We start from the raw sequence: 20,161 nt of genomic DNA, 5'->3' as shown, positions 1-20,161 counted from the left end.
GTAAGGCTTTTAAATGTTTATTTAAAAATATCGTTTTACCAACAAATGAAACATCAGAAAATACCTTTGACATTGTACTTAAAACTATACATCTTATTTCTAATTGCAGACACACGCACATGCTCACACACACACACAGTCACTAAATACCTAAAGACTGACTTTCAAAGGCGCAAAGCTCAATCGAATAAGTTTCAAACTGACAAAATAATTTAAAACTTCATAAAACATATATTATTTTCTTACAAAAAATACCATACCAGGCAAAGAGAGCCGAGTTAAACATTCACACAAATGGTCTCCTCTGCTTACAGGGGGGTTTGTTGATAAATTCACATAAGAACCAGTGAGAAGACGTGAAAAACATACATTTAGTCCAATGCAGCACCAGAGTCCTTCTCCGTTATTGGGCAGAACTTGCAAAGACATCAAATGGTGCGTAAACCTGTAGATTCCAGGTACACACATTTCCATATTTCAAGTAGTCATTGTGCCCAGTGCAGTGGTTGGACAGTAGAAAGAAAGATCTCACTCATTAACTAAAGAGAGCGTCTTGAACACACATACCTTCGCCACATAAAACACAGAGGAATGCATTGACGATTTGGCCGTTAGGAGTCCTTTGTGCACAGACTGTAGATTTATGGGGAGTGTTTCCAGCAGCTCATCATTAGACTGCAAAGCTCTGAAGGCCCATGGACAAAATGTTAAATAAACAGATACTGTAGAGGAGGAGGCAATTCAAATGTTGGTTCTCTGTGAGTGTCACTGCGGCTCAGAGGATCCTGCGGGGATCAGAGATGTGACCACCAGTCCCTGACTCAGGTCCAGCCCTCGGCCCTCCTTCTCCTAGAACCACACATAAAAGTGTATTTGTAACAGTTCTTCATAAAAAATGCCTTGATGGCTATGTATCCCCCGTGTGCATACGTTAGCGCTATGGTTGATTGTCATAATTGACTATTTAATCAATTTATTAAGCCACATGTTTACCATACTTTTTAGATCTTGGTCTTTTCTAACTACATATTTTTAACCTGATAAAGGATTACAGTCCTTTGTCGTCTTGATCCTAATTCATCAGAGAATTGTCTACGTGAATTAGCTTTATTTGATGTTTTACTGATTTTAGTCAGGGGGTCAGTTTGTTTTGTAGACGACGAGATATCTGAAGATAATTTGTCTCCCAGTAAAAACCTCTTATAGATGAAACTGAATAAATCCTAAAAGTGCAAAGATAACCGCCTCACAAACGATGACATTGGAGGTAGGGGAAACAACTTCCATAATTCCACGCTACTTGAGAATGTGACCAAAGTAAGTCTTTTGTTGATGTATCAGTTTTGTTGTTTTGTTTCAAGAGACCCCTACCAGGAATTTGCATATTGTACTTTTTAAGTAAAGCGTGATAAAAATATGTTTAACCACTTGTTTTTACCCAGTTGTCTGCAGAAATCAGTATAGATTTAAATGTGCATGAACACAGGCTTACCCAATGTCAACATACCAAGTAAAAACATACAAAAAAGAGAATCCTAATCAAAGTAGGTTTAACTCACCGCTCTGTATTCCAGAAACATCTCTTTAAAGGCCGCAAAGTCAGTAAAGGTCAGCAGCATGTCAAAGATGTCCCCTGGCACCTCCTCTTTGTGTTGCCTGCACATGGGAGAGGGACACATGGGGCAATGTAGTTTAGTGCCGCCTAGTTGCCGAATATAAAATACAACTTCTTAGATGCAACAGGCGCATCCACAATTACACCACAACACATTTTTGTTTTATTCTATAAACTACTGACAACATTTCTCTGTGTTGCAATTCAACAGACACTGGAATGGAATGGCTGCCATACATGTAGAGATTGAGTTTTAAGAAAATGTTTGAGTGGTCTCATAATTTTTTCCAGAGATGTATGTTATCAGTGGAAGTAAAGTTGTTGTAGGAGCTCAGGGGAGAGTTGTGATGTCACATCTTACATGAGCAGCTCTATGAAAGAGTTCATGTTGAAGGTGGGGATCCTCTCCAGCAGCTGCTGCTCCAGGTGTTTCTCCAGCAGGTCGACCTACACAACAGTCAAGAGTGTTATAACGAAATAGGTCTTAGTTTACATCCCTGACTACTAGACAGAGCTGTAAAAATGATAGACGATGTGGTAAAATCTGAAATATTTCTGAAGGGACGTGTGTATAGTACATAGACAGGGTAATAAAAGATAATTGCATATGGCATGTTCCTCAGAGACAGGCGAGGGAGATACATTGGACCACAGCAACTCACATATTCATTGAAGATGGACGTGTAGCTGAGCTTGTTCTCGTCAGAGTCGTCAAACTCCAGGTAGTGTTTGTCCATGAAGTTCTGCTGAAGCTGCTGAAACTCCTCCTCTAAAAAAAAAGTAATAAATATCATATATCTTCTTTTTTTCTGCGGAAACACTTGAGATGTGTATGTCTATATAGGTTTAGCAAGGTTGTCTTTAAAAGAATGTCTAGGATAAAATATGAAATACTTGTTATACTTTTCAGTAATAGAATGTTCACCACGAATGAACAGATCCAGACAATTAGTTGGAGCACTTTAGGAGCATAACTCTCAATATTTGTATATAATACATCTTAAAGACACAAAGTTCCTCATTTTCAGGAACAAAAAGATAATATTGGATATGTTTCTACAACATCAAACTATGATTATCACTTCTTACTTTCCGGTGGCTGAATATAAATCATCACAAATCAAAAATAGTAAGACCAACACAACAAAATGCTTACAGAAAAGGCTGAAGGTGTTGCTTAACTAATCCTACCCATGATGATGTCCTCTATTGAGCCAACAACAGCATCAAAAGCAGCATCTGCAGCTGAGGAACTGGAGAGAAAAACAAGACACACCATTAAAATGTAAAAAAGCAGAGTATTGTATCATTTGTTCTAGCGTGAGCTTCATAACATAGAACTTGACACTTGATTGCCATGGCACTAGCTCCACTTAAACCAGTTTCTGGATTGTGAGTACCTACGTGGAAATAGCAAAGTTTTCTTCGTCCATGTCAATCATTTCTACGATGTTGTCTCCACAGCCTCGGACATCTGGAGGATGAGGAGAGGCAATATATGAATATGTTAGGTGAAAATCAAAGCTGTTAGCTATGCAAAACAGCTCGGTTAGCTGCAAGTGTTCACAATACATTTCGTTGCACCACACAGACAGTAAGGGCTAACGAGTTTTTTAACGTTACCGAAGAATAGCGTTACTTAACGTTAGGTGGCTAGTAAAGTTAACGGTTAGCGTACGTTAGCTAAACACATGTTGTTAGCGTTAAATGCATGCGAAGTGTCAGTTTGTTAGCTACATGTTAGCATTTTCCGCACTAAACGTATTACTTCACCCCTACCTTGAACTTATAATGATAGTCAAATAATCTTTCTTACTTCGTTCCTGGATGTCCATGTTGTTGAATAATCGTTACCGTGTATGATGAATGCCGAACGTAGTGTTGTTACCAAGGAAACGGTGACGAACTTGGTGTGCGCAAATGAGTTGCGTCCGGTAGAACAAAAGCTGCGTACATTGGTTCCTACCTGAAACATATATCGTTTAGCATCGATTATTAGATAAATTAATTACTATTATTTGTACCGAGATTACAGAAACAACGCTTGCTTCCTGTGCTGGAATTTCACTCAAATGTAAGCAAATAATCTAAATACTACCATCCTTCAGTCATTCTTTACTAAATTCAAGTAATGGTAGCTATATTGACTGTGACCAATTGTTATTTAAAGAATGCATTTCTGTGTAAATTAGTTTCTATTATGAAGTTTACAATATGTGTACTAGCATATGTTATTAGCAAGTGTTTCTGTAAAACAACTGGAACGCCATTGTTAAAGATGCAGATTATTGTCACTCCTATTTTAAGACACAAGACAATTTGAGATAAGTAAACACCACTTGGTCATAACCTCACATGAACATACATTTATTTGTACAAATATCACAATCCAGGAAACAACAATTCGTCAGTCACATCTTAGGGAACTCTTGGGCAAAATTCCTTTATCGATGTTTTAAATACAACCCACAACTTATTCTATACAATCCTGAACTTCATCTCCAACCATAGAGACCAACATATAATTTCTCTCACCTGCATGTACAGTATAAGGTGCTCCAGGAAATACAAGATAGCAAACCAGTCTTTCTCCTACTGAGAGATGCATGTTACCCTTCAGAAATCCTTACAGTATAGTCTGCATGATTTCACAGATCCTTTTCATGCTATTTGGTGGAGTAGTAAGTCTGTCAACAGTTTGTCCAAGATAAATTCGAAATTATTCAAGGTGGTAATTTGAAATGACATTGATTTTTGTAATTGTACAAATAGTTCTTCTTGAATAACTACCTCTCCTATTTCGTCACCCGTTTCCAAAATGTAATTCAGTCAACCCAGAGATGCTTCAAGTAAGAGATGGACAGAGAAACGACAGAAAACATGAGGTTTATGAAGACTGGGAGGAAGATGGAGAAATGGCTAAATGTGCTTATATAATAAGCTTATAAGTTATATAAAGCACAAAGAGGGCAACCACATTTTACTCAGTCTTAAAGATATATTGGACAACACGCTGCCAATCAGACAAAAATAAATAGAAATTCTGTACTGAAGCCCTCACTCTTTAGGTCATTTCACTGTGTAGTGGGTATTGCACTGCATTTTAAGATGGCCCTGGGATATTTAGTAAACTGCTATTGATGAAAAACGATTCACTTCAACATTTCACATTTGTTTTAAACAATTTACTGATCGGCTAATACAACACTGTCAAGTCTCTACATCAGCGTTCACCATCAATATAATACAAAATTAAAATCACATCTTGAAGGTTGAAAAATGTCATCTTAATACAGATGCACGTGTTTGTTATGACAAACAAAAATTAAGACTTATTTACTTATGATGCCCCTCAACTGAGCCTGACTCATGGTGAAGCTAAATTACAAATTGTTGCCAAATTGTTAGCATCAATCAAGCAATCCAAGATAAATTCAGAAGTTGTCGGTGGCAATTTGTATACTTCCCCCTTACTGGCTCTTAAAACATAAAGACTTTTAAGTGGGGGATAAAACTTGTGGATACATTTAAAGTTGAACTTTTTGTAAAATCTTGTTGTATTCCTTTGTTGTGGTTGTTACAGAGAGGACAGAGACAGAGGACAGAGACAGAGGAAATATCAACATCTGAGCAAAGACAATAAAGCACAAAAAGCAGCAGGGTCAGCCGTGCTTGACAATTACTTCCAATACAGATTCAAGTTGTGAACTGGCTGTAAAACATACATTTTATCAAAAATGCTTTCGGTTGCATGACAGCTGATTTAATTTTACATTGTAAACCAAACCAGAAAACTCTTTGTGGAACTTTAAAGCTTTATGAAACCAAGAGAAAAATCTGATATTTTACCCGATAATGTATTTTTTCAAACTCTACCAGTGGGCGATCAATTAGTACAGACAGTGAAGCTGACCAAAGGATAGGAGTTGGTATAACCTTGAGAAAAGACAATGGAAATGCTACGTAGAGAACACCAGAATTCGTATATCTATACCCAAAAACATATAGATGGGACTATCTCAAATGTATCTGTACCTCGGGTTTAATAGTGTACTAAAGGCTGTGTTCCTCTGCAACCGGCCCTTTCAGATCTGCAGATGTGTGCATGACGACAATGGGATTAAATAGTAGTAGCCTCTGAGCTGAAAGCGCAGTGAGATCCTCATATCATAGAATCAATGTCTAACAACTCTACGCAGGGGTTTGCAGACTAGAGCTTGGTTCTGTCTGTATTCTCGTTAAATGATTTCTGCTTGTGACTCTTGCTCTCTTTGTCTGACTGTTGGTAGAAAGTTGACGCTTCCTTTCCCAGCTTCTGCAGTGAGTTATACAAAAGAGGTGAAGTAGGTACATGGGAGGAATCCAGCTGGTTTAATTCCCCCTCCTCTCATCTCCTTTTTTCCTTCTCTCCTCCCCTCCATCGTCGCCTCCTCTGACCAGAAGACACAGTTGTGGCATCATGACAACATGGTGGCGCCGTCCTTCCAGCCCTGCTGGGTGAGAGGGGATTGGAGGAGGAGGAGGAGGCTGTAGGGCTTGTGTGTCCCTCCATGGAGGAGAAGGGGCAGGAGGTTTGTCAGGAGACATGTGCAATGAGTCTGACGCGGGTCTGGATGTCCTGGCGGCACAGGGGGCACGTCTCTAACTGTAAGGCACACTCCATACACATACCACTGAAGGAAAACAGAACAAATTAAGATGTTATTAACTCAGATGTTCTATTTTCTGTGACAGATCTACGATTCAAATACAAATAATATATTTAAACTGTTTTACTTGCTGACATGCACACATACCCATGTCCACACGGCCGCAGCTCGGTGTCGGCCATGACGTCGCAGCACAGCGTACAGCAGTTGTCTCGGATGCTAACCTGCTTTAGTAAGGCTAGACGCCGGTGTCTGTGAAACACATAAACAAACAAGCATATGCACACAAGCGGATTAATATTCCCATTTACAGATATGTATTTAATACCGTCTTCTTCTCTTTTACTTGACAAGTAATGGCAAATTTGACCCTCGATTCTATCAATCTTATTACAAATTACTAGAGGTCCTTGGTGGTACTAGTCCTGTGGGAAAAAGGCTTTTGTCTAGATACAAATGTTCAGTTTTGATTAACACTGTGTCTTAATTCAGCTCTGGTAATGTTTTAGGTTGTGTTGCAGCATTTTATTTTTTTATTTTAGCCTTTATTTATACAGGTGTAAAAATCTCATTGAGACACAAGGTCTCATTTGCAAGAGAGACCTGTCAGTGGTAACACTACCACACAAAGTTACAGACAGGACACTAAACACAGAGGAGCATGGGATCGCTTTAGTGTGGCTTCAACCAAATCCGATTATTTAAGCTTCACAAATATGTTATTTATTACAGGCTAATAGAGACTTCAAATTACATATTGTCTTGTCAAAATCAGGTATAATAAGTAAATGGTGCATTTCATTTTGGCGTTCCCCTTTTGGGGTGTTTGGGGTTGCTAGGTCACTGCCATTTAACTGAAATCCGAATATTAAAGGTGTCTGCTAAAAGAAAGGTATGGTGCCTTGTTGTAAAACTAATAACTAGTCTTCAGAGCTGCTTTAGTTTTGCCAACAAATTAATGAATCTTCTCTGTGAACACTGGAGCGCCCCAAAAGATGAGTCATGTTTGTGTCATGGCACAACTACGTGTTGGACGCTGTGTGCAAACAAATGATTCACTAGTCAGAGGACCGTTTGGTACAGCAACAGATTGCATTCTGCATTTCCAAATTCTCAGAGTGTAGTCTATTTTTAGAGACTGCTCTCAAAATCCCTCTAATGCTGCGTTCACACCGGACGCGATGCGAATATTCGCTTCGCTCTAATCGCATCGCTCTAAACGCTCGAGTTTCACCGCGGCTGCCAGCTGTGTTTATTCGCATCTTTCAAACAAGACGCGCTGGCTCGGGAGCTACAACTACAACAAATGAACATATTTTACCGTGATTAAATTGTAATACACGTTTCTAAATGATGCCGAAGTAACAACATACTGATACCGGTTAGTAACAACCATGAATTAATGCTTGACAAGTCTGCAGATAAGACGGCAGGCGAAAAACCTTTTAAAATGCTTGTTTTCTGAATGAAGATCGGGTCGACCAGGCTAAGCTAACGTTGTATATGCTCATTCCACACTCATAACAACGGCCTACAGACATAAATAAAGCAGCGACTGTATTCACCATGACACAGACAGTCTGTGGTTTGTACTTGTTTAACTTTTGTCTAGTTTCTGAACATATATGAGGAGCTGTGAGCTCTGTGTGCTAACTGCTAACAGCTAACGGCTGATGTTGTGTGGTTGAACGTCAGTGACGGCGGCTGAGATCCTCACCGCTGATTGGCTTCCGCGAGAACGCGTCACGTGAATTTGACGCTCGAGTTGAAAAAATTGAACTCTCGCGTTTAACCCGTTCAATCGCCTCAATCCCGTGATTCGCGCCGCGTCCACCGCTTCATGCGCGCCGTCGGAGCGAATTCGCGTCTGTCCGCGTCTCTGCATTGACTTTACATGTAATCGCGCCGCCCCCAAACATCGCATCGCGTCCGGTGTGAACGCAGCATAAGGACAGCTTCATTTTGTACCTGGGCAGGATGATCTTTTCACTGGGCAGCAGAGAAGCAAAGTCATTGAAGGTGCTGAACTTGACCGAAGGTGGGTGACGGAAAGGCTTGGCCCCAAAGTTAAACTCGCACTGCTGGTACGACATAAAGCTGGCTGCCGCAAAGAAACCGGACCTAACAGAGACAGAGGGGAAGGAAAGATACAGGTTCATTTAAAAAAGGAACAGTAAAAAGAAGTTGGAAATACACAGGACAGAATGAAGGGTATAGGAAGGACATCAAGGGAGAGGAAAGAAGTCAACAGAACACAAACCAGGGGAAAAGAGATAAAGGAGTTGATGGTATGTTTGTGTGTAGACTTACGTGGCGGAGGAGAAGACCTGTTTCTCTGGTGGCAGCTGATGTCCGTTCAGATAGAAAATCATCTGCTTCTTGCTGAGGTCCAACAGGAAGCCGATAGCATCTCCTAAACAGGCCACACACACAGAAGAATAACGTTTTGGCACACCGTTATAACTATTATCTGATACTCCGTGTGGGAGGTAAATCCGAGCCTAAATGCTGCCGTGTGGGTGCTATAAATCACAAACCCAATGAAAAGTGAAGCAATTTTTAAACAAATGAGTAAGACGTGATGTCCTCTCTCTGCAACCGTTAAGACTGACAGCAAACTTTGTTTACGATCAACTAAAAGCAAAAAAGAAGTCCTGTGTGTAATGCTGACCTTCCTTCCAGCAGGGGTGAGAGTGAGGTTTACTGCGAGCGTTGTACCAGATGAGCTGCCTGCAGCCATCGTACGCACATGAGTATTCATCGTCTCCTATCCCGTAGCCCTCCTGTAACACACACACACACATCAGAGCGCTAAATTGTGTGACTGCAAGGAAACAGACAGTGAAAAAGCTGAACGGTAAAGGTTGAAGATGAGTACATGGTTGAGGAACTTGCTGTCCTTGGTGGCCCATCCGATTTGCATCACACCCGACGTGATGACCGTCACCTCGTAGTACCAAATGCCTGAATCCACGCAGAATGTGCAACGCACGCTCTCAAAGGACGAGGCGTCACATCGTGCCTGAGGATAGGAGAGAAAAAAGAACCATAAGACATTCTCATATACACTTGTGAAGAAAAACATTTGTATGAGGGTTATGTTGTCTTCTGTTCTGTTACTTATCATATTTTAATACATGAAGACAGCACACACAGACTAACCTCTAGTCCAGTCGGGCAGATCTTGAGGTACTCGCTCACATCGTTGCTGTTGAGCATGGCGTTGATATTAGTGAGGTTGACCTTCTCGTATGTGAACTGACGACCATCTTTAAGGACTGGACAGAGGAAACATAATCACAATACTTTATTTAGACACACACACACACACACACACACACACAATTGTGTAGCATGGGATTCTACATGAGTGCTGATTTTGTTAACAAAAACACAAAATATGTTCCATGTAAAAGGTTTAAATTGAGTAAAACTACAGCTAATACCAATATGTAAGGGGTTCCTTTAACCAAGATGACAAAAATGCCCAGACTTTTGTCAACTAAAGCAGGATTAGGTTGACTTAATATTTAAAAAAAGATGATACTAAGACAAAAAATATCCAAATAAACACTATCCTACAGAAACATCTAAAGTTGAAAGTGTGGGGCTACTCACACAGGTTGTCGAGGCTCCACTGTGAGCAGAACCCGACCTGCCTCTTCAGGTAGTCGGAATGCTCAGCCCACGACTCCAGGACAGCGAGTCGATTGCTGATACACGACTCAGACACTGTCAGTTTGTTCTCACCTGCAAGCGAGGAAATGCACTGTGTTAAAACAGTCTAGAATTAGAATTAGAATTGGGAGGGATGAAACCCTCTTTAATAGTCCCACATGCAGAGCACACAGCACACACAGTGAAATGTGTTCTCTGCTTTTAACCCATCCTAGTACCAGGAGTCTAGTACTAGGAGCAGTGGGCAGCTATTGTACAGCGCCCGGGGAGCAATGGGAGTAAGGGGGGGGAGGGGGATGTCCGGTGCCTTGCTCAAGGGCACCACGGCAGGGCAGGAGGTGAACTGGGACCTCTCCAAGTAGAAGTCCACACTCCATATTTAGGTCTGGTCGGGGACTTGAACCAGCGACCCTACGGCTCACAGTCCAAGCCCCTACTGACTGAGCCACTGCCGGACAAATCAATGTCAGAGATACAAGTGACTTTACTGATATACGTCTCTAAAGGGCTATGGAAAATAGGAAATTAAGTGTTAGGGCAAATTCCAATCAAGTTCCCGTAAAACATTGCAGCAAAGTCATCTTAAACTGAGGGCGGCATGTTGCTTTCAAAATAAGCTGAACAATCGGTTGGAGAAGAGCAAATCTCTCAGAATATCTCATATGCAAATAAACAAACAACCACCAGAGAAGTAGTAAAAAAAGCAGAAGTAGAGTCAATGGACATGCCCGTTGTCATGGCCGCCTATTTGATTAGTTATTTGAAAAGGAAGTCACTAGTTAATAAGAACTCTAGTGAAAACACAGTGAGTGAACGTACTGGTCTGGGAGAACTTCTCCAGAGCGATGAGAGCAAACAGCATGACCGTCGGGTGGGCCTCGGAGCTCTGGAGGGACATTTACAGAAAACACAGAAAATAAATGATCATTAGTTTGTGTTTCTTTCAGGTTATTATTTTGACATAGAAGAGTGATTTTCAAAGTGTGGCGCTATCAGGGGGGCCTCAGCAAACTGGGGGGGAAGACACATTTTCACAACAGCGTACATAAAGGATTTACCACTGTATGTAGTGTTGTCTTTGGGTTTTTAACAGACATCTTGTAAAGGTGTGTGTGTGTGTGTGTGTGTGTGTGTGTGTGTGTGTGTGTGTGTGTGGTGTGTGTGTGTGTGTGTGTGTGTGTGTGTGTGTGTGTGTGTGTGTGTGTGTGTGTGTGTGTGTGTGTGTGTGTGTGTGTGTGTGTGTGTGTGTGTGTGTGTGTGTGTGTGTGTGTGTGTGTGTGTGTGTGTGTGTGTGTGTGTGTGTGTGTGTGTGTGTGTGTGTGTGTGTGCTCACCAGACTTTCTAGAAGGTACTCAAGCGTTCCAGGGCTCAACAATCCAATACTAGCCGGACCTTAAGAAAAAAAGTTAAGGAATTGTGTCAATAAGGTCAATATCACAACAAATGTATTCAAACCAGTATTCGCAAAGTTATCCTGACTTTGAGACTAGCTACTTCTGGATCCGTAAAAAGTATTGACTGAATTAGCTAAAACCATGAGCTGTCTGACCATTTAATATTCCACCCTCTGGTTGAGTAACAAAACAATTTAAATGACCCCCAAACCAAACCCAGCTCTTCAATACAGGAAAACAAATTCAGCAAAAGTTAGTTTAAAGTCCTAGCAAGTTGATTAACATGCAGATTTTCGTTTCTGAGCTTGAATGTCTATTTGATCAAAGTGAGCAAGTAACAATTATTGTTGACTTAAGGATTACAAATATCACTTGTGTAAAAGTGGACCGTACCAGCCAGTTTCTCTGCCAGGCATCCGAGGACAGCGGTGGTGTTTCTGTGTTTGGCCGGGATCAGAGCGTCCTGTCGGGCCACAGCCGAACTCAGACTCAACATGTCAGACAGTTTCTGGAGAGCGTCCTGGAGAGGAGAGACGGAGCAGTTACTCTTAGGGAAGTCACATAGGCACATATTCTAACAAACATTTCTCTGGCCTAACCATGTCCTGATTGGCAAGATTAAATTGTTGCCATCGAATGGAAGATACAGGGTCCCACGGTTTAATAAAGTTAGAAAATATAATTTAATATACTGTATAAACAGGGACACGGTGTCACTGATGCAGCAGAAACCAGGATTAGACAATGTGGAACAACTGCTGTGCTGCAGTGCCAGCACTTTTCAGACTTTCAGTGGTGTCCAGCTTGTGCTACTTAAACAATGCAGCTGCAGGCAAGGAGTTCTACAAGAGCATTTTTTTTTTTTTTAGAGCTGATGTGTTTTCTTTTTATTATAAAACATGCATAATGTGTTTTGTTAGGTGGAGAATATTTCTGGAAAGAGTACAGGGTTCACACTGTTCCGAATGTCATACAGTGTCCTTTGTCCTCAGGTTACTTTGGGCCGGGAGGCAGGGGGTCCAAAACAGATTTTAATTGTCCCCTTGTGGGAGAGAAGGGGTGGACAGCAGAGGCCGAATGAAACCGATACATGGCCAGTTTCTTGAGGTGTATAAAAAAAATGCAATAATCGTGGAGGATTATTGTAGTTGCGTACCACTCGTCTACATACAGTGCATCCGGAAAGTATTCATACCCCTTAACTTTTTTCACACTTTGTTATGTTACAGCCTTATTTCTAAATGGATTAAATTCATTTTTGTTCTCCATATCCCACACACAATACCCCATAATGACAAAGCGAAAACCTTTTTAAAGAATTTTTTGCAAACGTGTTAAAAATAATGAAATGAAATATCACATGTACATAAGTATTCACACCCTTTGCTATGACACTGAAAATGTAGCTCAAGTGCATCCCGTTTCCACTGATCATCCTCGAGATGTTTATATAACTTGATTGGAGTCCACTTGTGGTAAACTAACTCGATTGGACATGACTTGGAAAGGAACACACCTGTCTATATGAGGTCCCACAGTTGACAGTGCATATCAGAGCACAAACCAAGTCATGAGGTCCTGGGAATTGACTGTAGACCTCAGAGACAGGATTGTATCAAGGCACAGATCTGGGGAAGGGTACAGAAAAATGTCTGCAGCATTGAACGTCCCAACGAGCACAGTGGTCTCCATCATTTGCAAATGGAAGATGTTTGAAACCACCAGGGCTCTTCCTAGAGCTGGCCGCCCAAACCAAACTGAGCATCGGGGGAGAAGGGCCTTGGTCAGAGAGGTGACCAAGAACCCGATGGTCACTCTGACAGAGCTCCAGTGTACCTCTGTGGAGATGGGAGAACCTTCCAGAAGGACAACCATCTCTGCAGCACTCCACCAATCAGGCCTTTATGGTAGAGTGCCAGAAGGAAGCCACTCCTCAGCAAAAGGCACATGAAAGCCCACATGGAGCACCTAGAGGACTCTCAGACCATGAGAAACCAAATTGTCTGGCCTGATGAAACCAACATGGATCTCTTTGGCCTGAATGCCAAGCATCATGTCTGGAGGAAACTAGGCACCGCTCATCACCTGGCCAATAGCATCCCTACAGTGAAGCATGGTGGTGGCAGCATCCTGGTGTGGGGATGTTTTTCAGCGGCAGGAACTGGGAGACTAGTCAGGATCAAGGGAAAGATGAATGCAGCAATGTACAGAGAGATCCTTGATGAAAATCTGCTCCAGAGCGCACTGGACCTCAGACTGGGGAGAAGGTTCACCTTTCAACAGGACAACGACCCTAAGCACACAGCCAAGATAACAAAGGAGTGGCTTCGGGACAAGTCTGTGAATGTCCTTGAGTGCCTCAGCCAGAGCCCAGACTTTACGCCGATTGAACGTCTCTGGAGAGATCTGAAAATGGCTGTGCACCGACGCTCCCCATCCAACCTGATGGAGCTTGAGACGATCTGTAAAGAAGAATGGGAGAAACTGCCCAAATATAGGTGTGCCAAGCTTGTAGCATCATACTCAAGAAGACTTGAGGCTGTAATTGCTGCCAAATGTGCTTCAACAAAGTATTGAGTAAAGAGTGTGAATACTTATGCACATGTGATATGAGTGTTTTATTTTTAATTAATTTACAAAAAATATTTTAAAACTTTTTTCACTTTGTCATTATGGGGTATTGTGTGTAGAATGTTAAGGAAAAAAATGAATTGAATCAATTTTGAAATAAGGCTGTAACATAACAAAATGTGGAAAAAGTGAAGGGGTATGAATACTTTCCGGATGCACTGTACAAACAATCAGCAATGTAAGAATAAATCATGGGAAAGAGGAAGTGCCCCACATGCTTTGAATATTTAACTATTTATATTTTTCCAACCTCTCTTGTCGGCAGTTCAGTTGAAGTTTCACTTTAATTTTGCCACAAAGCTTTTGGTGTGAGCCAAGTCATTCAAGGCTTCATGCGCTGAGGAGTTCACAGTTTTATGTTCAGGATCTGGTTAGCGCACACGGTTTATTTTAGTCTAAATTTTAAACGAGATGTGTAGAATAAAGTGATTTAGTTTGACCCTTTCAAGGACTGATTGAAATCTGAAGGTAATGTCTGTTTTGAAAATGTTTGCCTATGATAGATGGTGCAACTTGGCCTATTTTAAAGAAACCATGCCTTACAAAGGTATTACCTCAAATGTCTATAAGACACTAACCTTGGTGGGCAGGGGGCATTCATCCAACAGAAGGGTTATCACTGCAGGGCCAAGCGGGTCGTCCAATGGGATCACTCGAATCAGAGACTGGACAACCTCCAGCCAACCATCATCTGTGGGATAGGAGACAAAGAGGTTGGTTTAAGACTTAACAGATTGGACGTTTCTCCTCGTTTGAAATATAATACACACTTAGAGCACACACACAGGCGTTTCCAACATTAGTCCCATTATCCAGTTTACTAAAAATAATTAGGAGGAAATCCCTTTTATGTGCAAGACAGACCGGATGAGAATGAGATGCACCATAATTACTGAATCATTCATTTCCTGTCCATTAGATGACTCAGTAAGAGTCTCTCTCTACCACCATCCCTTCTGAAAGCCGCAGTGAACGGCCTGATGAATAATGTAACATCATGGCACATGTCAAACAGAAAGTGACTGGCTTTCTGCTTGGCTGCCTTTAGGGTTCAGTATCTGCAAGCTAATACCCGACATGGCTGTTGTCAAAGCACACAACACCACGCCTTGTGAGCATCAAACACCATATGTGCAAACTCAAGAATTCATAGGCTACTGAATACAAACAAACACACAGAGCATGAGAGCATCATGTGCCATGAGAAAAGCACAAACACAACAGACCAAAAACACACACAAACATCAAATAAAGTTTAAACCCAAACCAGAATAAGAATTAAACCTGTCATTCAAACCAACACAAACAGCAACCGAACCATTTTCCACTGTAAATATGACAACATTGGGAATTCGATACAGTGTGTCAACAGCATATGAGATCTGTGGATGTTCTGAATTAGGCCTTATAACGAATATAGCCTTTTCATATTAACACATGTGGGATATGTCGATAACATTCTCAATATTATCTTTACCTCAGTTTGTGACATACTATCTGGTGGTTTGAATGAAGTGTCAAAGAGGCTAGGAGAAACCGTCACTGAAAAGAGGAGCGCGACTGTCTGCTGCTTACAAAGCTGTTATATCACTACCTCAGCAATTCTCAAAAACATCCCCAGGGGGATGGGACAGCATATTCTGAAGGGAACGGTTTAAATTCCTAGGACTGCTTATCAGTCATTCAAAGTGATACATCTCCGGAATAGTTTAACATCAGATATGGACAGGTACAGTGGATACTTTCATTTTAACCTGAGGAAACTATGTCGGAAGGATTGTGCATATCACTACCGAAGAAATGGTTTAGTCATGAGACAACATCAGCCACCTTGACACTTTTTCTGACAAGACTGCGTTTCCTGTGGTACAACCTCTGATCCTTTCCTTTCAAAACTAAATTAGAGTGCTTTTTTATCACATCCTGTCACATTTTTTGTATATTGTTTACTATTTGTTTTTATTAACTGGACAAAGTGCTCTCTCTGCCCAGTGTGTGAATGTGAGTGCTTCATTTTCATCCTTACCCGTCTCTGCCATCTCGTGCAAAGTGATCATGGAGTAAGGGGGCTCTTGGTCACTGGAAAAAGAACAAGAGCATAATTTATTGACAACTGGTTACTCACTTACTTGAGCGCTATACATTATAAACTCTCATCAATTGAACAGAATTTTCCCGAAGCCATAATATCGGCTTAATCCTATCGAAATAAGACCCAAAATCATCGCCATTTGATATTGTTTCTAGAATTGTTCAGCCCTACTCTGCTCTATTTTTTGTGATTTATGACTTAATTGATGTGCATACACAGAAGTAGGGTTTCTCTGTAGAGAATTCAACCAGAGAGTACATAATGATGACACTGTGATCACTGCATGCGAGTAATAATAATGATTAACGCCTTTGTTTGTTTCTGTGATTGCAGCAATGGCTGTGAACAGACATGTTATCCCATGGGCAGGTCAAGGCAAGCATAAATGATTTATCTCCATGGACGCTGTTTTTAGATGACGCTGCCATTACTGTTGCATTTCATGCCCCATTACAAGCTGAGGTCTGGTTTCATTTTGAAAGCCATAACTTAATACTGAAACTTAATTTTCCTTCAAGAAGCGGCCTGTTACGTTTAACTATAAACTTGAATTTATTAACACAGTCATGTGACAAGAGTTTGGAAAGGAACGGAAATTGGATCGTTGTCCTCAAAAAAGCATTCATGTAGGGAGGAACATGGGGCTGCACAGCCTTGTGACAAAGGCCCTCTGGACATAATTCAACATTATTTAAAGTGATAAAGAGACACAGAAATAAAACATTTGGGCATACTGTAACACTAGTTAAGGTGAAGGTGGGACTTTCTAATGTATGAGCTCAAGAATTACAACCCCATAACATAAGAGATGCTTTGTTGGCCAGATTCATGAAGAGGAAATTAATCAACACCAGAAAGGTTAATGTTGAACGGCATTTCTAAAAAAGAAAGGGAATAATAGCTCAGTGGAAAGGGAGGAAGAAAGTACTCTTACAGCATCATCACAGTAAATACAAATCTTGCTTAATCATTGCAGCAGGTTATCACTACATCAAGGAAGGACACATTGTGAAAAAACAATGACTCAAAGTCCTCTCTAAGGAGTTCTAACTATTTGAAGCCACAGGTAAAATTTCAAATACCTGCTGCTTGGAGCACTATTCAAGTTAAGGTGTTTCAGTCTTCCAATCCCTAATCCACATCTAATTGCGACAACTTTAAGTACTTACGTTTTCTAAACCAAAATGACGATAGTAGTATTTCACATGGCTGAATTCCCAACAGACATCATAGTCAAATGTATAGAAAAACTATTTTAAACTGTACAGACCACTGACTCTATTTCATCTTTATCAATATCATTACTCTCATGAGACTTACTTGTCTACCAGTGTCCTGATGACAGCCAGTGTGTCCAGCACTAGACCATCCACATTCTGCTTCTTCCGTCTTGGTTCATGGGGCCCTCGCCCTCGGCGTGGAGGCCTGACAGGGTCCCTGGGTCTGCTGCTCCTCACTTCTCCGGCATCAACACCCCCGCCGGTACCGTGGTCCACCCGCCTAGCCTGTCCTCGGGTTGCCCTTGACGAGCCATGGTGATGATCTTCCAGGTCACTATCCTCCCGGCACACACAGCTGTTACCCATGGTTCCAGTGCCGGAGACCACACTCGCAAGGGTCTCCCTGAATGGACAAAGGCAGTTGGAGGAGGAAAGGAAGAGCAGAACCCGTGCGAGGCTCCTGCAAGCATAAAAAGTGATCCAGGTGGCTACTATCATATCATTTGGAGAGCTTGATTTTGGGATATTCTTGTCCCAGAAGGCTGGGTGGGGTCAGCATGAGCGATCATACTGTTGCCAAGCAGAGATGTGTGATTGGTTCGTGATTAATAATGCCAGGTAAATGGACCAGTAAGGCTCAGGTGATGCAACAAAAAAAAGTTCTGAACATCATATACAGCCAAGGCTCAGGTCCAGTTCTGATCCAGGGCTGGGATGGCTGTGGAAACAGAAAAGAGAAAAAGTGAAATTCACCCCCCAACTTTAGTCTGTGAGAGCTACTTATTTAACTGTTTAACAGCTGATAACCTTTTGTCTGCAGCAAAGCTTTAAACTAGCTGAGGTTACATACTCCACGAGATAAATGTCAAGCCTGAAAGAAATACAATAATATAAAAAATAAATTTAAACCAAATCAGCATTTGTCCATGTTGCTGTTTATTTCTTGCACAGTGGCCGACCGATGTCTAGTATTTAAATAGCTGTGCTGCTTTAGCACATAGCCTCAGTATATCAGTTATGAGATCGTCATGTACCAACTCACTGGGACGTTATAGTATTATACACATATAGTTTAAGTTAGCTAACTCGCAAGCTAGCCACCCATCAAAGCAGGCATTTACATGTAGCATTAGATAGCAGTTCCACATAAAAACCAAGTCTCACCAACTCCCCTTATCAATTTGTAGTAACCTATACTGATTACATTTCAATCCAAGCGTATACTTACGTTATGAGTTCTTGAAAAACAGCAGCATATACACACAGTCGAGCAAGGCCGGATAGTTTACAAAACAGACAGCTAACTAGTAGCTACGTTGTGTTGTAGCTAAGCAGCTAGCTGTTAGCCCGGTTAGTTGGACACTCCTCTGATCCTACTGTCAAACTACACAAGCAAGCTAACCTGTTTAGCATTGAGCTACACGCGATACTCAAACGCCGGTGGAGTACAGGGGAACCCTAACATGACCCGTCTATGATCCTTAACACTCCTTTGCTGAACTCTAATATATCACACTCATTGGACGACCAGGTAACACGTCGTACACATGTTAACGTCGCTACACCGCTAGCTGTTTGCTAAGTTCCGTAGCATTGGCCATCATCAGCTGTAGCTGCGGAGGCGCGGCTGGCGGAGTAGGAGGAGGGTTTCTGTGGAACACAACGTCAACATACAGTAAAGACCCCTTTGTGTTAAATACAAAAATCTGTCTTTCTTTCATGATCAAGGATGTATTTGAAACCTACTGAAATATATTGTGTATGATATTTAAATTATAATATTGTTTGATGACAGAAAAAATATGGCGAGAATCAAGCATTAAAGCAACAAGTTATCACAATATTTTGACTTGAGTAAAAAAGCTGCATAGCCTACAGTAATTATATTAGACTACAGTAAAAACATAAACCCTTGAAATTAGAGCTTTACTACAATGTTTGAATAATGTATGAAAGAACATTTCAACAAAATCAGAAATTAGATGAAAGCGAATAAATGGCTACCAGACACTGTGAGGGCAAATGTTCCCAGTGTACGTGAACGCAATCATCAGACACCAAGGACTGAAGGAGAGGAAAGGCAAAACTAATATCATGTATTTTTAAGTAGCTTATTGAAAAAGAACAAGCTCCATTGCAAGATAAATATCATTTTGTAAGGCATTGCTGTTACATACCAATGTTGGATTTTATTATTTGTGTATATATAGTCAAACATTCAACGTAAGAACACCCTGTTATCATTTATTTATTTATAAAGATATGCCAGGCAATGTGAGGATGGAAAGATTGTATTTGTACATTTGCATTATTTTTATAAACCTTTGAGAATCAAAGGTTGGTCATTTGGGTAAATTAAAGCAAGATGTAGTGTTACAAATATGTGAAATGTACAGTCAGGGCTTAACTACTAACTGCTTTAATATCACCTGTTTAAGATGTAGGTGATTGTCAGACATAAATCATTTCTCTACAGGATTTAACAATGAAAAGAGAAAGATAGCTGTGTGTTAATAAATTGCTTAGGCTTTCATTTCCCATTTACATAGTGATTTATTCTAAACCAAAACTTCTCATGAATAAGAGAACACAGCTGAATTGACAGTCAATCATGCATTTAGATGGTGTTCTGTAAATCGGGACAGTCATACACCTTGCTTCGGTCAAGGGCAGTATTGAGAGAGTTGTCACTAAACAGCCCAGTCTTTCTAATTTCCTCAGTGAATTTTTGTGATTTAGGGTAGAAAGCACGGGGCGAGGTTCCAGAGGTTTGAGTGCGAAGACCATAGTCACTGGAAGTTGTCCTGTACAGTGGATTCTGGGTCTTGGACCACAGCGCTAGGTGTCTTCCTTTCATTTCTGAAGTCAACATGCAGGAGAAA

At 41.0% G+C, this 20,161-nt stretch overlaps 2 protein-coding genes across 3 annotated transcripts; both read right to left on the bottom strand.

The window, feature by feature from the left end:
* Nucleotide 1: 1 nt before the first annotated feature.
* arl2bp (ADP-ribosylation factor-like 2 binding protein) lies at nucleotides 2-3,540 on the bottom strand. Of its 2 annotated transcripts, none has more exons than XM_034141724.1 (7): nucleotides 3,470-3,540; nucleotides 3,020-3,089; nucleotides 2,807-2,868; nucleotides 2,278-2,384; nucleotides 1,977-2,062; nucleotides 1,560-1,656; nucleotides 2-849 (listed from the first exon to the last, which is right to left on the bottom strand). In XM_034141724.1, the coding sequence occupies exons 2-7, from the start codon at nucleotides 3,055-3,057 to the stop codon at nucleotides 766-768; spliced, it is 474 nt and encodes a 157-aa protein (XP_033997615.1). In that variant the 5' UTR covers nucleotides 3,058-3,089; nucleotides 3,470-3,540; the 3' UTR covers nucleotides 2-765. The 2 variants fall into 2 exon arrangements, with proteins under 2 accessions (XP_033997615.1, XP_033997614.1); XM_034141723.1 differs by having other exon boundaries at nucleotides 3,432-3,539.
* Nucleotides 3,541-3,965: 425 nt separating this feature from the next.
* On the bottom strand, nucleotides 3,966-18,924 carry rspry1 (ring finger and SPRY domain containing 1). The gene is made up of 15 exons (XM_034141362.1): nucleotides 18,508-18,924; nucleotides 17,380-17,997; nucleotides 15,994-16,046; nucleotides 14,546-14,658; nucleotides 11,730-11,856; nucleotides 11,276-11,334; nucleotides 10,762-10,828; nucleotides 9,883-10,014; nucleotides 9,427-9,542; nucleotides 9,143-9,286; nucleotides 8,936-9,047; nucleotides 8,575-8,677; nucleotides 8,233-8,385; nucleotides 6,412-6,516; nucleotides 3,966-6,288 (listed from the first exon to the last, which is right to left on the bottom strand). Exons 2-15 carry the CDS (start codon nucleotides 17,775-17,777, stop codon nucleotides 6,192-6,194), a joined length of 1,779 nt encoding a protein of 592 aa, XP_033997253.1. The 5' UTR covers nucleotides 17,778-17,997; nucleotides 18,508-18,924; the 3' UTR covers nucleotides 3,966-6,191.
* Between the last annotated feature and the right edge of the window lie 1,237 nt (nucleotides 18,925-20,161).

Source organism: Trematomus bernacchii, unplaced genomic scaffold (assembly GCF_902827165.1).
Source record: "Trematomus bernacchii unplaced genomic scaffold, fTreBer1.1, whole genome shotgun sequence".
NCBI classification, from domain to species: domain Eukaryota; kingdom Metazoa; phylum Chordata; class Actinopteri; order Perciformes; family Nototheniidae; genus Trematomus; species Trematomus bernacchii.
Note: the sequence above shows the minus strand (reverse complement) of the source record. Positions and strands in the feature narration are given on the sequence as shown.

What these genes read in the sequence shown, in the direction of transcription:
- arl2bp (XM_034141723.1), bottom strand. An exon ending in GAAAACTTTGCTATTTCCAC is followed by an intron (nt 2,869 to 3,019) that starts GTAGGTACTCAC and finishes TTTTCTCTCCAG; the next exon opens with TTCCTCAGCTGCAGATGCTG. An exon ending in TGTTTCTGGAATACAGAGCG is followed by an intron (nt 850 to 1,559) that starts GTGAGTTAAACC and finishes GTGTGGTTCTAG; the next exon opens with GAGAAGGAGGGCCGAGGGCT.
- rspry1 (XM_034141362.1), bottom strand. Translation starts at nt 17,777, where the DNA reads ATGATAGTAGCCACCTGGATCACTTTTTATGCTTGCAGGAGCCTCGCA. An exon ending in ACAGCAAGTTCCTCAACCAT is followed by an intron (nt 9,048 to 9,142) that starts GTACTCATCTTC and finishes TGTGTGTTACAG; the next exon opens with GAGGGCTACGGGATAGGAGA. An exon ending in TCACCCCTGCTGGAAGGAAG is followed by an intron (nt 8,678 to 8,935) that starts GTCAGCATTACA and finishes TGGCCTGTTTAG; the next exon opens with GAGATGCTATCGGCTTCCTG.